The sequence below is a fragment of the Nansenia antarctica genome (genome assembly GCF_963989245.1).
Source record: "Nansenia antarctica genome assembly, chromosome: 12".
Lineage (NCBI taxonomy): Eukaryota > Metazoa > Chordata > Actinopteri > Argentiniformes > Microstomatidae > Nansenia > Nansenia antarctica.
This window is the reverse complement of record NC_137682.1, coordinates 2,382,420-2,399,919: the sequence shown is the minus strand read 5'-3', so window position 1 is coordinate 2,399,919 and position 17,500 is coordinate 2,382,420. Positions and strand designations below refer to the sequence as shown.

Genomic DNA, 17,500 nt, shown 5'->3' with positions numbered 1-17,500 from the left:
GATCTATACCTTCTGCTTGGGTCTACTTGGGCCCGGGCGGATGGTATTGAGCAATAGAGGACGTCCACACAGAGATCATCAAAACATCCCCGAAAAAGTGTCCGTACTGAGATACTCGGCGCAGATTTCCATTTGTTCCCATTGTCATAGACACGCATATGTTACGGTACATGTGGGAAAACTAGGGTTAGGGTTAGGTGCTACGTCGACTTGGTACATGCTGGCATGTCTAACCCTAATCCTAACCCTAACCCTAACCCTAACTGTAGCACCCTAGCACCTAACCCTAACCCTAGTTTTCCCACATGTACCGTAACACATAGATGACATGGTATAAATGTGAATCCCTATGCTGATCTATGATGTCATAAAAATACGCTATGGAAAGCCACACGGATGATGTCAATGCGAAAGGTATAAATCAGTGTTCACCACCATACCACTTGGAATGGATGGAACCCACTATGCGTTCTAGAATGGAGCCATTTGTTGTAGATTGGAGCCATGATGCATTCTAAAGTAGTGTGCTTAGTGTGGATATTGGAAGATTCTGCTTTGTTGATCCCGTGGACTTCAATTCATCTCCGCAGGCAACGGGCCCAGACCCTGATGTTGGAGGAAATAGCCCGGTCCAGGAAACGAGTTGCCGAGAAACAACTTGCAAAGAAGAATAACTGAGGTAATATTTATGCATGGACAATGTATAACATTACTGGCTGGCATTTTTGGGGGGGGATGTCAGTTTTGAGACTTGGGAACTTTTGGGATCGTGACAGAAACATAGCCTAACACTAGTTTGGGTTCAACCACAGACCTTGATGTGATTTGTTGGTCACTGACCATTGATAAACTCGATTCTTCGACTTTTCGAGGATGATATGAAATACTGATGTCATTTCAGTTGACGTAGGGTTGAATAGCGTCATGGGAATAGCATATCATCACAAGAAAAAAAATATGTTGTCAGTTTTTTGTCAACCTATTTGTCATGTATGCTACGCTATATAAGCTGTCCGTTCTTGTACCCCGAGTCTTATCTGTGTTCACCAGCATTGTGTTTACAGACCTGATGTGAATAGAACCTTTAATGTTGCACTTTCTTGTTCCCTGTGTCTTCCAGACCTGAGATGTCCAGGGGCTTTAAGGAGCTTCTGCAGAAGAACCGTGAAGAAGAAGATCACTCAAGCCCCGTCAGGTGATGGAGATCGTGATGGACGAGGACGACAACGTCATGATGCACCACCGTTGTTGACCTTTGACCCAGCCAGAGAGGGGGGGGAGCATCATGGGAGCTACAGCCAGAGCACAGCCAAAGGAATCTCAGGAACATTGAAGCAATGTGGAAACAGCACAAACAGAAGAACTGCTTTTTGGGGGTTTCATTGCCGGCTACCTCAAGAGCTTCTATCTTCATGTTCACAACTCCCCCATGAGACCCTCCCAGTCTGACTACAGCTCCATCAACGAGACCAGTGGATGGGGATGTTTGTAGCTGTTCCCCATCCACCCGTTTAAGACTTGTGCTTCTCCCACGAGATCTCTGTGTGGAATCTATGAGTCCAAATCACTACTAGAGCAACTGCAGAGCATGCAATTAACAATTAAATAAATTGGAATGAGAACCGAAGAGGGAGAGTCAAAGAAGGAGATAACTTGTGGATATGTAACTGCTCTGTCATGCTGTCTGAATAGAGACAGTCCTCCAGACAGTGGAGGAACTCTGAGGAACTGAGAGAGACTGTGTGTGTGAGTGGGTGGATGTGTGCGTGTGCATGTGCGTGTGCGTGTGCGTGTGCATGTCGGGGGAAGCGAAAGTGGCTATACCCTGCCTGGCTTGTAGAGATTACAGAAGCTTGTTTGAAATATGAAGCAGCTTGCGTGATGAGATGAGAAGAGATGAGATTAGATGAAGTCACATGGTGTGGATCTATTAATAATGTCTGTGAATCCATTACTCAGCGGCACGGGGATCAGGTCTGTTATCAGAGGAGAGGAGAAGAGCGTCTCGCAAAGCCTCTGCCTCCCTTCCCTGCACTCCTCCTTTCTCCTCCTCCCCCCCTCCTCTTCTTACCTCTCTGTTCTCCTCCCCCTCCTCCTCCTCCGATTCATGTCCATGACGAACAAACTTTCCTGATCGGCGCACGGTCCGATGTCGGAACCAAACACAACGGTTTCTTCTTCTTCTTTTTTTGCTGAGTGACATTTCTATACCGTGGAGGAGTTGTTGCTGCATCTCAAACAAACTACCAGGAAAAAAAAACTGATCCCCTGGAGTTACAGTCACAGATGATCCACTGTGAAGCACTTGTTCATCTGTAATAATGAACACAGCGTTATAACAGTGTTATAACACACAGCGATAAGTGTTATAACAACCTCACAATGTCACCAACCCACCGGTCTTAACAGTGGGGTCCAGACAAGAGAGTTTTCATGGAACAGAAAAAGAAAAAAGAAAAAAAAAGGGGGGGGGGGGTGCTAGAGGTAGGAAGGCCGACAAGCTGATGACGGTGGGGGGGGGGGGGCGGAGCAAGGCCGGCGGTGGGAAGCACTAAATCGATAAACATACTATATGGACCTACAGATAAATACAAATATGACATTAAACATTCAAAGCCGACCCCACCACCGCCCGTAGCCACTGTCACTGGGGCAAGACGCACGTTTGGGTGGGCGGAGCTATAAATACCGCCGACCTTGGCATACATACATGTATGGCTTCTCCATGTGTTTATCCTCTTGTCACTTTAACATGTATTGTAATGTACTCAGATGGATCATTTGTGTTTACCAGCGTAAATTGTCTGTCTGTCTGTCTGTCTGTCTTTATGTACTGTATGTCCAACCTGGTTAGTATTGCTTGTTGTCGTCCTAATGAACTATAGACATTTTGACATGACATTATAATAGGCTTGCAGTACCATTAGTTACTGGTTACAATTGGCCGTATACAAGTATAAACCCACAATAATGCACTTTCATGGCCCAGATGTGGTTCCTCAGAGAAACCGTTGAATATATGGCCATAGTTTAACGATGAAATAAGTGGCAGCAGACTGTTGAAATAAAGGATGCTCATAGAACACACACATAACTGGAGACTCTCTTACTGTCTGTTTCAGTTATATGGTTTCAGTTGGTCTGTTACAGCCCTTTTGCTCTTGAGAGGACAAAGGATCTTGATAATCCACAATGCTTGAAAACGTTACAGAGAAATGCTGTATGTCTGTATGCTGTTCTAACCAGGTAACAGGCAGGTCTATAACCTACTAGATATTACATTTGATTACCATAAACCATTAGAGATATGGATTACGTGGATTATTAATTAATTAATTGATTAATTATATATGGATTATTAATGTAATCTAATTAGAGTGTTCGCTAATTCTAAAAACATTTTTTAAACTGGACTAAAGCATTTACATCAATGTACAGGTGTGTACAGTATGTATGGCCAGCTCAGGTATTGACCAAACACAGTTACCATGCTGAGTACAGGACAGGTAAGACTGTCTGGTTGTGAGCAGGCCACAGCGCCCTCTGGTGGGCATCAGCGCAGACACAGCATCTGGTGACCTTATTGTGTCTGGATTACCACCACCACCGTGGCAGGGCTGAGGGCCTGAGGCCATGACCCAACTCCTAGAAGGACGAGGCCATGACCCAACTACTAGAAGGACGCATGCTAGGGGGACATGTAACCAGATTACAGGCCCTCCCTGGTTTAGACCTGGGGCCTCATTTATAAAAAAGTACTTGAACGTCATCTTTGACTTTCACGTAAGCACATTCTTCTATTTATAAAACGGGCTGAGATGGTTTAAAGTTGCGTACGTGCTTCCTTCTATAAATACCAACGCAGGTAAAATGAACGCAGGTGAATGAGGTTTGTATTAACGCCCTGTGATAGCGGCTCAATTATAGCGGCTGAATTAAGCCAAGTGCTATAATATAGGGTAGGCGTTCGTCTGGAAGCGGGAGAGGGCAGAGAAGGGTGGCTTCTCGGTATGTTGCATTTGTAATGTTTGATCATGACAACTAACCAGGCACATGCTTAAATACTCTACTCAAGTTGTAAAAGAAAATCAGGGGAGGTGGTGGATTTTATCATATGGCGACAATTTTACCATCCCCACAGCGTCAGTGACTTCAGCGTCAGTGACTTCAGTGTCAGTAACTTGGTAAAAATGTCATTGCAATGTGCGTACGCAAGGTCAATACCCGACGTAGAGCTACGATCGTTTCCACGGTCAAATTGACTCACGTTGAAATTGTATAAATCACTACGTTGACGTGGTTTTCTACGTACGACACAGGTAAGATCAAATTTGATCCAAAGTACTTTCTATAAACGAGGCCCCTGCTCATCGACCATACAGCCAGATTAACACACACTGATGGGAATATCAGACATAAACACCATTTACATCATCATCATCATCATCATCATCATCATCATCCCCCTCGTCATCGGAGCCACAGGCTGCCTGTCTGTCTATCTCTCTGTCTGTCTGTCTGTCTATCTGTCTGTCTGTCTGGGTCACAGGTCTTCAGCACCAGATGTGCTGGTGATGGTCGACACCACAGTGGAAAAAAATCAAAGGACATGATGTAACAGTACAATTGTGTGCGTGTGTGTGTGTGTGTGTGTGTGTGTGTGTGTGTGTGTGCGTGTGTGTGTGTAAAAGTAAAGTGCGTAAAGTGACATGATGTACATCGAAAAACATGATGTACTCTGCTCTATGGAACACAGGGTTCAAGCACTCGGGTTTTGATTGATTGATTGAAAACTTTATTAGAAGATTTGCAGAAGTAGGTACATGAAAGTACATATTACATACAAGGTCAACTAACAGGATAAAAACCCAAGAAAGCCACTGGCTTATTTCAATTGGGGTCCTTGATTCTCAATTCATCGTTACATGTAAGACCGACAAAACAAACTAGTACTATCTACAAGATAATACAGACAAATAACTATTACTATCTACAAGATAAAAATACATCCATCATGGGAAGAACAATACAACAAAACATCAGGTATGTACAGCGGGTAGGACAGGTGGGGACATACACCACAGGTGGGGGCGGGGGACAAAACACAAAGTATGTACAGTGGGTAGTTCGGGTCTTTTAATCTGATTTTTGATTTAGAGGGTCCAGTTACGGATTGCAGCCTCCTGTAAATGTTTTTTGAGAGTGGTTTTGAAGGTGGGCAGTGTTTTGCACTCCTTTAAGATTATAGGAAGGGCGTTCCACATTTTTACTGCATAGTTTGCAAACGAGTTTAACCCCTTGTTTGTGGTGCAACGCGGTTGAACGTGGTTCGTGGAGCTTCCTCTGGTGTTGTATGTGTGGACGTTGTTCACTTTTTGGAAGTATGTTGACAGGTACTTGGGTGTCTTTGTGGTGTAGCGAATCTTGAAGACCAGGCCCAGTGCAAGCTGCTGCACTCTGTCAACTACTCGTAGCCAATCAAGGCTCAAAAAATGAGCAGCGGTTAGATGTGTCCTAGGGTTGAGGCCTAGCAGAAGCCTAACCAGTTTATTTTGGGCTGTCTGGAGTCTTGTTTTATGGGCCTTTGTGGTTCTATAGTACCATGATGTTACGGCATAGTCGAAGTGACATTGAATGAGAGCTCCTGATAGGGTCCTCAGTGTGTTTTTACTGACAAGTGAGGATATCCTTAAGGGGTCGGTTGAATTTCAATTCAGTCAATTCAGGAAAAGTAAATTAAATAACAATTCAATGATTGCAAATGGGGAATTGATTCGATTTTTTGTGTCAAATCAAATCACTTCCTGAATTGGCTGTATTGAAATCGAATTGACCCCTGAACTCTGTTGACATGTGATCTTCAATAGGCCTACATGTTAGACTGCAGGGGAGAACAGAGGAATACAGAGTAGACTAGTCGTGAGCTTAGAATGATAAGGTTTTATCTCCATTTAGAATGATAAGGTTCTATCTCCGTTTAGAATGATAAGGTTCTATCTCCGTTTAGAATGATAAGGTTCTATCTCCGTTTAGAATGATAAGGTTCTATCTCCGTTTAGAATGAGAAGGTTCTGTCTCCGTTTAGAATGACAAGGTTCTATCTCCGTTTAGGGCAGTTCAGAGATATTGAGCGTCAAAGTTTTTACATTCCATTATGTTCTGTGAGATGGAACCTTTGTATTTTATGAATTACTAACTCAAAAATGTCAACATTTTTAAAAATAACACCACACAGGCATTAATAAACACCTAATGGATCAGATTATGAAAAAAACTAAAATTTGACACAAATGGAGATAGAACCTTATAATTCTAACATCACCTAGTGATAAATCACGTCTGTGCATCATTCTACCTGCAGCATTGCACCTTATTGACGGGGTCTGGGAGGTTTTTCTACACATGTTTTGATGACATAAAATACGTCATCATATTCCTGAATATCTATTTACAGTATATATTATTTTTTAAATAATATTTTGTATTCCAGTATAGAAGATGTCATGTACATTGAAAAAGGCATGAATATTTTCAGCTTTTCTCCCTCCCCTCCACCCACCCCTCCCTCTCAAACATGTCTGCATACATATCACATCTACACACACACACACACACACACACATATAAACAAGTTACCAATTTTACCAACAATTTAGTGAGTAGATAAAAAACAAATAGTGTTTCAACGCTTTTAACGTAATGTGCAGAATTGCTATAGTATACAGTCTGCTATCATGGGATTTATTATGTAATCAGGGTTTAATGGGGGATGGTGTGTGTGTGGGGGGGGGGGGGGAGCACGTGTTAGTAATAGTATCACTGACTTCACAACATTGCAATTAGTTCATTTTCCACTTGAGGAAACATGTTTCACTATTCTTTAGTTATATTGATGCTCTTAAAAAAAAAGAAATAATAATAACTCAACTAGAAATGTACAATTGGGGAAATGTACCTTTTACTTTTTACTTTTCTTTCTAGTCTAGAGTATTGCCTAATAAATAATCAATATAATCACAGTGTTACACAACAACGTAGGGGAGAACCTTTTGTTCCAAATGGCACGAGCACAACACAAGGGGCAGGCCTCGAGTAAATGCCCCGTGATACCGGTAGAGGGCGCTGTTTGTACGATGGACATTTTTCTGTTGCAATGTCACTGCAATATTGGTAGACAAACATCTAACAAAAGCATTGACAGGACAATGAATAAATAATGGAATGTTGTTAAATGTATCATATATGTTCAATATATGTTTCTCAAGAAATATTTATCTGATTCAATTGTCTAAAAAAAATAGTTTTTGCAGAACTGTTTTTCCACATTTACAAAAAACTTGAATATGAATATGAATGAGGTGATTCCCCCCCATTGGAAAATTCATATGTGACCTACAGTAGGCTGTGGTGAAATACCACAGTCCACTGTGAGGACAGTGACTAGGCTAAATTGTGTTTGGATAAAATCAGTAATACTTTACTCTCTCTCTCTCTTGCTCGCTCTCTCTCTCTCTCCCTCCCTCTCTCTCTGTCTCTCTCTCTCTCTCTCTCTCTGTCTCTCTCTCTCTCTCTCTCTGTCTCTCTCTCTCTCTCTCTCTGTCTCTCTCTCTCTCTCTCTGTCTCTCTCTCTCTCTCTCTGTCTCTCTCTCTCTCGCTCTCTCTCTTTCTCTGTCTCTCTCTCTCTCTCTCTCTCTCTCTCTCTGTCTCTCTCTCTCTCTCTCTCTCTCTCTCTCTCTCTCTCTCTCTCTCTCTCTCTCTCTACTGGCAGGTTGACTAGACTGGAGGGATAGATGATTGCCTAAGCACCACGGTTCATTAACAAAACAAAAAGACACATGAGATGCATGACGATCATAGCCTATATTGTACGTCTGTGAACGGAAACATTATGACACATTTATTTTTTTAACCATTATGTATCAAGGTAGGTTAGTGTCATTGTGAGATATTATCTAGTTTACAAGAGACACTGGTAGGCCTATGTGAATGTAAAACAAAAATGTAAATCTGTAAACAATTTGCCAACAAGATTTTGAGGAGGTCACTAATGATCAGACTGATCACAGTGTCAATTAGGCCCCGGGATCTAAATAAACCCCTGAGCTGTACCCCGTGAGATCTGACTGGATTGGACCATCCTGTCCTGGTTATCAGTGGGCAGACCCGTCACCAGGGCCCAGTCTTAGGGTGGGCCAATGAGCTGCATGGGGGGGCACAATTATTATTAACTATTTTATATAATCCGATATGCTATGGTATTCGTCATGCAACACTGACATGCATAGTAGGTTGCAGAGGCTAAATTGGACACGTAGCCTACCGATGAAGACTAGACCTAAAATTATCAGAATGCAGCAAATAACATAACAATAAACACAGGCGAAGCTGGTTTATTACAAGGCCTTGTCGACCCGAGTAGGCCTAAGCTAAAATTATTTGAATGCAAGTTACTTTATAGCGTGGAGAGGCCAAGTTGTGCATTACAATGCGCACAGGTCAATAATTGGCACCAACCCGGCACACTTACAAGAACAAGAATTAAATAAATGCCAGGGATAGCCTACGTAACAAAAATTAGGAGACTGGCACGCAATCAGTGCACTTCCAAAAGGGATACAGTATGACCGACCGATCGTGTGATCATCACATTAAAACCACCCATCTACAGCAAATAGGATCAGCCAGATCCTCATCATTGAACACGTTATACACAAAGCACATTAAATATAGCATAACCGTGCAAACAGCTCATCTCTCCAGTTGAAAAAGCTGTCGAGAATACAACTAGCAAAACATCACCACGGCGTGTGCTCACACGGACACACACACACACACACACACACACACCCGGCTCAGAAAAGAAGGAGGCGGCGTTTTTCAGTGCTGAATCTCCTCATCAGTAAGTCCTTCCACTCATCCTTGAACTTGTGGGTGAGGTCCTTTTCGAAGGCAAGCTGAATCAGTTGAGCCTTGCGCTTGTGCAACATGCTGCGCCGATGCTCAGAGAAAACATTTTTAAGTGTTGAAAAATACTTTTCACAAGTCGCGGTAGACGCTCCCAAAGTTAGGGCGAGTGTATAAGCTTGGATGACAGTTGGCATGGCCTGGAGTGCTGAGTGGAATGTATACTGAGAATATTGGCTATTGTCCATTGTCCATCTTTGGGGGGAAACGAGGTGTCCTCCATCTTCTTTACCAGGAACCCACCACGAGCCACAGCATATTCAGATTCAACCACTTCAGTTCGAGCTAATCTTAGGAGAGGAGTGACCTTCGATGGATCCATGAAATCCTCGGCCTCTGGGTTTAAAGCAGCCAGCGCACCAATGAGCTTGCAGCTGCGCTCTCCAAAACGCGCATCCATCTCTCCTTGCACAGCATCAATAACACTGTAAAACACTCTCAGGAACTCTGTCTTTTCGCCAGTGTCCCTCTGTGACTGTCCAACCGTTCCTTCAACTACAAATGCACCAAAGCTCTTGTTAATTGTGCGTCTTCTCTTAGTTGGACAGCTGGGACCAGCCTCGTCAGTGGCTGAGGCTGGAGGAGAGCAGAGGTCCCAGAGCGCAGTAAACTCATCCTCTGTGCGCAGTGATTTTATGCATTCAGATGCACTGTTCACAAGAGTAACCGCAGTGAACAGGTCCATGTTCTCGCTTTGTAGCAGTCTGTTTGGTGGCTCGAAAAGTAACAAAACTTTCATCGGGGGGCTAGCAAGGCTAGTAGTAGCCCTAGCCCTAACAGTTGGGCTAGTAGGACTTACCTCACTAGTGGTAGCCGTCGGGGTGCTAGTGTCAGGCTGCCCACAGTCGCTAATGCTGGTGCTACGTATGTCCATCGGGGTTGGGTGCAGCTGCACCTTTCGAGGATTTACCGGTAATCCACTTTCTTATATCCATCTTTATTCAAAAAGCTTTATCCATCAAAAAGCGCAGATTTCACTCAACTGCTCAGTGCTCGCCTCACACAACTGAAATGGCGGGAGCAGCAGCGTGCGTAACGTGCAACTTTCAACTTTCAACTTTCAAATGATTGGTTGTCACTAGAATCCCGTCCAACAAAATGAAAAACACACTATTGTTTCTCAATTTTAATGTCTTCATTTAACATAAAATATGTTTTTTTTTTTTGTTTTTTTTTTTAAATATCTGGCTGCCAGTTGGGGGGGCACCAGCACGTCTGTGGGGGGGCCTGGCCCCCTGAGGCCCGCCCATAGTGACGGGCCTGTCAGTGGGCAACATAGGAACTAACTACCACATTGTGAGTTTAGAATGATAAGGTTCTATCTCCGTTTAGAATGATAAGGTTCTATCTCCGTTTAGAATGATAAGGTTATATCTCCGTTTAGAATGATAAGGTTCTATCTCCGTTTAGGCAGTTCAGAGATATTGAGCGTCAACGTTTTTTTACATTCCATTATGTTCTGTGAGATGGAACCTTTGTATTTTATTTATTACGAACTTAAAAATGTCAACATAAAAAAAACAAAAAAAAACACAGGCATTAATAAACATCAGATTATGTAAAAAACTACATTTTGACAAAAATGAACCTTTTAATTCTAACGTCACGATATGTTAATAACTAAAGGGCAAAGGGGTTGTAGCTTTTGGTTGTGGCTCTTAAAACCCCACAAATAGATAGTATGAGAGACGCGCTATGAGGGAGGGGGATTCACCTTGGTGAGGATAAAAAAAACAGCACAGCCAATGGTCCATGTGGCTAAACTACGATTGGATATCACACGCATCAATCACAAGGTATTGACCATTGAGAGGCACGGGGTCAACAAATGTCTATCGCTACGCCTCAGATAATTGGTCATTTAAACTGTCAATCACCAATCATCACGTCTCCGCCCTCCCGAACACTTTCAATGAAACTCCATTGCTCAACCCGTTACTGACGTAAAACACTAACAACCCCTAACGATTGGCTCAGACGGCCTGTCAACGACAGTCAATCTCCACGACTATCCAATCGGAAGCCCCCCGTCTAGCTCATTGTTCCTCCCTCGCTTGTGCGTGAACGATTGGCTCAGACGCCTGTCAACGACAGTCACTCTCCACAATCATCCAATCGGAAGCCCCCGGTCTAGCTCATTGTTCCCTCCCTCCCTTGCTTGTGCGTGAACGATTGGCTCAGACGCCTGTCAACGACAGTCAATCTCCACGACCATCCAATCGGAGCCCGCCGTCTAGCTCATTGTTCCCTCCCTCCCTCGCTTGTGCGTGACGTGACGCTCGGGGTCACGTGTTGTTTGTGCTCTGGGGTCCGTAGAGATGTGTACAGAGAAGAGGGAGAGAGGGACAGATCGCTGCTAGCCAGGAGAGACGTTCTCAACGTTCTAGAACCCTTCTCAACGTTCTAGAACCCCCGCCAGCTGTGTTCTCAACGTTCTAGAACCCCAGTGCCAGCTGTGTAGAGATGTGGACAGAGAGGGAGAGAGGAGGAGGGACAGATCGCTGCTAGCTTTACCCGAAGATCGAGGCTTTCCTTGGGCTTTACCACCGGGGGACTAACCTGGATGTTACCCTAACCCCCCCCCGGAAAGATGCTGTTAGCCCCGCTGCTGCTGCGCCTCGTAACGGTGCGATAGAAGCGGATGTTGTTGTTGTTGTTGTTCCTGTCTGGGTGATGGTGGCCTTGAGCAAGGCACTTAACCCCTAACTGTGGGGCTTTGGAGGAGGAGGAGGGCGGCTAAACGCCGATGGAAACGAGAGAAACCTGAGAGAGCCTCTCTTGTTCATTAAGAGGAGAAGGAAGGAAGGAAGGAAGGAAGAGGGGGTTCCCCGGGTCTAACTCCTCCCGATGGCCCTCTGCTGCGGCGTCTCCTCTCCGGCGTCAACACAGCGGCTTTACCGGTAATAATATACATTCACTGTGAGATTCTGCCCCTTTCATTTCGAGGAGGAGTACACAACAATCAAAGGTCAATTGTCTTAACCTAACCTAACCTAAGCCGTATGGACACAGACAGACCCCCGTTCATGTTTTGGGAGTAAAGGCTCGGCTCCCCCCCCCCCCCCGAGTCTTTTGTGTGTGTGTGTGTGTGTGTGTGTGTGTGTGTGTGTGTGTGTGTGTGTTGCTGCTTTTGACGGAATGAAGCCCTCCTCCGTCTGCAACATGACCAGCAGCACGTTCACCCCTGTAGGTTCTTCTATCATGGGGAGACTCCAGCTGGAACATGAGGAACACCTCACCTCCTCCTCCTCCCTCCTCCCCTCCTCCTCCTCCTCCTCCCTCCTCCCCTCCTCCTCCTCCCTCCTCCCCTCCTCCCTCCTCCCCTCCTCCTCCTCCCTCCTCCCCTCCTCCTCCTCCTCCCTCCTCCCCTCCTCCTCCTCCTCCAGTCCCCAGCCCGTGGTGGACGACATTCAGAAGTGTGGCTACCTGAGGAAACAGAAACACGGCCACAAGAGGTTCTTCGTGCTGAGGGCGGCCAGCCACCTAGGCCTCAGCCGGCTGGAGTACTACGACAGCGAGAAGAAGTTCCGGAATAGCTGCTTGCGGTCTGCGTCTGCGTCTGCTGCTGCCGCTGCTGCGAGCGGCGGCGGCGCGGTCGCCCCGGTCACCCCTACTCCCCCGAAACGGGTGATCTATCTCTACCAGTGCTTCACCGTCAACAAGAGGGCGGACTCCAAGAACAAACACCTCATCGCCCTGTACACGAAGGACGAGTACTTTGCCATCGTGGCGGAGAACGAGCAGGAGCAGGAGGACTGGTACGTGGCGCTGAGCGAGCTGATGAGCGAGGGTAAGAAGGGGCATTCGGGCGGTGACTCCGACGACCTGGACGACGGCTACGGCACCGTCACCCCCGGGACCGTCTTCAAGGAGGTGTGGCAGGTGAACGTGAAGCCGAAAGGCCTGGGACAGACCAAGAACCTCACTGGCGTTTACCGCCTGTGCCTCAGCACCAAGACCGTCCACCTGGTCAAGCTGAACTCCGAGACGCCGTGCGTCAACCTCCAGCTGATGAACATCCGCCGCTGCGGCCACTCGGAGAGCTTCTTCTTCATCGAGGTGGGCCGCTCCTCGTCCATCGGCCCCGGGGAGATATGGATGCAGGTGGACGACTCGGTGGTGGCGCAGAACATGCACGAGACCATCCTGGAGACCATGAAGGCGCTGAAAGCCTACGCCGAGTTCCGGCCCCGGAGCAAGAGCCAGTCGTCGGGCTCCAACCCCATCGCGTTCATCACCACCCGCCGTCACCTAGGCAACCTGCCGCCCAGCCAGACGGGGCTGCAGCGGCGGTCCCGGACGGAGTCCGTGGTGGGGGGCACGCCGCCGTCGAGTAAAAGCAGCGGCGCCAGCGGCTACCGGTTCCGCACGTCGAGCGAGGGCGAGGGCACCATGAACCGGCCCTTCCGCTCCGTCACCGGGAGCCTCATCCACCTCAACACCGCCCGCATACACCTGGGACGCCAGGAAGGCGCGGGGAGCGGGGCGGGGAGCGCGGGCAGCAGCAGCACCACCTCCGGAGGTGGAGGAGGAGGCGGAGCCGGAGGAGGAGGAGGCCGATACGTCAGAGCCTTACCGAGCAGCGCCTCCTCCTCCTACCACGCCCGCTCGGCCTCCCTCCCCGTGTCCCACTTCCCCTCCGCCACCAGCCCCGTCAGCGTGTCGAGCAGCAGCGGGCACGGCTCCGTGTCGGACACGCTGACCCGCCCCTCCAGCGCGTCCATCTGCGGCTCGCCCTCGGACGGCGGGTTCAACTCCTCGGACGAGTACGGCTCGAGCCCCGGGGACTTCAGGTACTTCCGGGTGAGGAGCAACACGCCCGACTCCCTGGGCAACACGCCACCCATCCGCGAGGAGAACTGCCTGAGCGACTACATGGCCATGGGCTGGCACCACCGCGAGGTGTTCGGCACCGCCTCAGGGGGCGGGGGTGGGGGCGCCGCCTCCGAGACGCCGCGGGACGAGAGCACGTCCACCACCGCGGAGGACGACAACAACAGGTCTTCTTCTTCTTCTCTGAGGAGGCGGACGCACTCGTTCTCCAGGCCCGTCGTGGGGGGCGGGGGTGCGGGCGTGGGGGGCGTGGCGGTGTACCAGAAGATGACCCAGACCACCTTCTCGCAGGACGAGTCCGTGGCGGAGGCTCTCTCTCGTGGCGGTGGCGGGTTAGGACAGCCTTCCTCCTCCTCTTCCTCCCTCCGCTCCGACTACAGCTCCTCCTGTTCGGAGCACAGCCAGCAGAGCCACCGGCCGCCTCCCCCCTCCTCTCGCCACCAAGACCCCCCCCCCCCTTCCTCTTCCTCCTCCTCCGCCGCCTCGTCTTCTCTGAAGGAGGACAGCGGGTACATGCCCATGATGTGCGGGGTGGCGGCCTCTCCCCACCGCGAAGCCCCCGACTACATGCCTATGCAACCCAGATCGCACCCCCATCCACACCCCCACCCCCACCCCCAGGTCACCCTGTCCCACTCCCCCCAGGTCTCCCTCTCCTCCCACTCCCCCCAGCTCCACAGCCCGGCCCTGGCCCAGCGCTCTGCCCAGCCCCACCCCCACCCCCACCCCTCAGATTCCCACGGCTACATGATGATGCTACCAGGCGGAGGCGGAGGCAGCTCCTCTTCCCCGGTCCAGGCCAGCCCTAGCCCTCATAGCAGCAGTAGCAGCAGCGTAGCTGGGAGTAGCGGCGTTAGTGGCGGTGGTGGTGTGGGTGGTGGTATAGGTACAGCAGAGCGCCCTGAGAACGGAGAGTACATGGACATGTCCTATAGCAGCAGCAGCGGTGGGGGGGCCGGGGGGGGGGGGGCACGGCCGGGGGGCGAAAGCTCTCCAACGAGGGCTACTACGTCCTGAGCACCCCCGCCGACACCCCCACGTCCTCCTACAGCCCTTACTTCTCGCTCCCCCGCTCCTACAAGGCCCCAGCCCGAGAGCGAGGGGAGCGAGAGAGAGGGGACCAGCAGAGAGAGAGAGAGCACGACGAGTACGTCCCCATGAGCTCTCCCTCTCCCGCTAACAAGCCGGTCTACTCCTCCATAGCCACCGCCGCCTCCTCGACCTCCTCCACCTCAGACAGGGGTACCACCAGGTGTGTGTCCGGGGCCGGGGGTGGGGGGGGGGGCACCAACGCCAACGGTCCCCCCCCGTCCCACCCGCCTCCGCCGTACGGGGCGCAGCACTCGAACGGCGGTGCCGCCGACCGCCGACCGGCGGTCCGCCCTAACCGCCTCCCCCTCGGCCGGCGCAGCTTCCACGGGTCGCTCCGGGTCAGTAGCGAGCCAGCCACCGCATCCGCCTCCACCGCGGAGGGGCGGTCCTCTAGCCCCGGAGAGTACATCAACATAGAGTTTGGAGGAGACAGGGGGGGGTACGCTACCCCCACCTCCACCCCTCCTACTACCTGCCCCGCGCCCCCGTCGTCTGCTGCCAGGGACGCCTCCTCCTCACCCTCGCTGGGGTCCTCCTCCGGCGAGCAGCAGCGGCGCTCCCCTCCCCAGCATCATCAGCCCCAGAACCAGGACTACATGTGCTTGGAGGTGGGGGTGGGGGACCAGCAGGACGGAGGATGTCTGGCGGCTAAAAACAACCAGTCCCTCCCCCCTCGGCCCTCCCTGGTGGCCCCGTGGAACCCCCCTAGCTACATCCGGCCCCTGGCCTCCTCCGCGGCGGTGGGCTCTCTGGCCTCGGGTACGACCGGGGGGGGGCACTGGAAGTCCGGAGGAGGGACGACAGACGACTACACCGACATGACCTTCAACCTCAGCGGAGCCGCGGCGGTCGGAGGAGGAGGAGGGGAGACGGGGTCTCGGGGGCGGAGTCCCACCGCCATGCTGCAGCATCTGTGTGTGATGGAGGGGGGGGGGCGCTACCCTCCTAGTCCTATCCCCCCCCTAACCCTGCCCCCCACGGCCTCCTCCTCCTCCCTCCTCCCCTCCTCCTCCTCCAGTCCCCAGCCCGAGCAGCCCAGGGTGGTGCGAGCGGACCCCCAAGGCCGACGGAGACACAGCTCCGAGACCTTCTCCTCCTCGTCCTCCTCCACCTCCTCTGGCGGGGGGGCAGGAGCAGGAGCAGGAGCCTCAACCAACCCCTCGGCCCCCAACGGAGCCCCTCACCTCGCAGAGGGTTCCTCCTCCAAGTGGCCCGGCTCGGGCTCCTTTGACAGTGTGTGGATGTGTGTGGAGGGGGTAGGGGACGCCACGGCCCGCCCCGCCCAGCCGGGGGCCTCTGATCTGGGCACGGCCCCAGGAGCCTCTTCTCTGGCCTCCTCTGGAGGAGCAGGAGGAGGGGGGAGGATGTGCCGTAACGTGTCGGTCGGGTACCAGAACGGGCTCAACTACATCGCTCTGGAGCTGAGAGAGGAGCCCCAGCAGGTGGGCAGCAACGGGAGCAGCGCCATGCCGCCCCCCTCCCCAACGGGCAACAACACGGTGCCCCTTCCGGAGAACGGGGCCTACGCCAGCATAGACTTCACAAAATCGGACGGGATGACTGCCGCATCGAAGGGTGAGACAGAGAGAGAAAGAGAGAGAGAGAGAGAGAGAGAGAGAGAGAGAGAGAGAGAGAGAGAGAGAGAGAGAGAGAGAGAGAGAGAGAGAGAGAGAGAGAGAGAGAGAGAGAGAGAGAGAGAGAGAGAGAGAGAGAGAGAGAGAGAGAGAGAGAGAGAGAGAGAGAGAGAGAGAGAGAGAGAGAGAGAGAGAGAGAGAGAGAGAGAGAGAGAGAGAGAGAGAGAGAGAGAGAGAGAGAGAGAGAGAGAGAGAGAGAGAGAGAGAGAGAGAGAGAGAGAGAGAGAGAGAGAGAGAGAGAGAGAGAGAGAGAGAGAGAGAGAGAGAGAGAGAGTGTGTCTGCATGTGTTGTAGCTTATAGAGTATGTGTGAGTGTGTGAGTGTGAGTGTGAGTCTGTGTCTGTGTCTGTGCACTGCTGAAGCAGTTTAGTTTTCTCGTAGTTGACTGAAAAGAGTTTACAAAACATTCTCTGATATAAATAACGGCAGCTCCCTCAGTTTTGTTTTGATGTTTCGTGTGTTTACTGAACAGCATACTATCATATTAATAGTACCGGTCCTTGGTGGTGGTGGTGGTGGTGGTGGTGGTGTGTTTTCTGAAAAACAATAGTCAGTATCCTAGTCCTATAAATAGTAACAGTTCCTCTGTGTGTCAGACTCAGAATAGCTGGTGGCTGCTTTTAGAATGCGGCCCCAAGATTGCATCAGATCTTCATGCTGCTGTGTTGTTGCTGCTTTGAACGACGCGTTAGAAAGCATCTCCCTGTCGAGGTCATGTCTGACGAGGTAAAAACAATAACAGTTGACAAGCTTCCCGACACGAGTTTAGTAAACAACAACAGCAACCCCCCAGGCGAGTGGTGTGCAGCCTGTCTGTCAGGGGGTCTGAGATGGTGTGAAAGAAAGTTAAGTCATATTTAATCTCAGAACACGGTGTGACTGTGAAACATGTGATGCTGTGTGAAAGTTTCAAGTCATGTTTAACCCTGAGATGGTGTGAAAGTCAGTCATGTTTAACCCTGAGATGGTGTGAAAGT

The 17,500-nt window shown here is 50.1% G+C and overlaps 3 protein-coding genes across 4 annotated transcripts in view; all 3 read left to right on the top strand.

Annotated features, from left to right (window-relative positions):
• gc2 (guanylyl cyclase 2) overlaps positions 1–1,199 on the top strand; it is a gene marked incomplete at its 3' end in the record, with an annotated part of 16,404 nt that extends 15,205 nt beyond the window's left edge. Inside the window, exon 21 of the mRNA XM_080543131.1 lies at positions 1,121–1,199. Coding sequence (XP_080399257.1) covers positions 1,121–1,199 — 79 coding nt within the window. The remainder of the gene's footprint in view (positions 1–1,120) is intronic.
• LOC308168152 (complement factor H-related protein 2-like) overlaps positions 1–17,500 on the top strand; it is a 499,130-nt gene that overhangs the window by 27,765 nt on the left and 453,865 nt on the right. The window lies entirely within an intron of this gene.
• Positions 12,103–17,500, top strand: part of LOC308168528 (insulin receptor substrate 2-B-like) — a gene marked incomplete at its 5' end in the record, with an annotated part of 19,907 nt that continues 14,509 nt past the window's right edge. Inside the window, 3 exon segments of the mRNA XM_080543128.1 lie at positions 12,103–12,150; positions 12,358–14,769; positions 14,772–16,464. Coding sequence (XP_080399254.1) covers positions 12,103–12,150; positions 12,358–14,769; positions 14,772–16,464 — 4,153 coding nt within the window.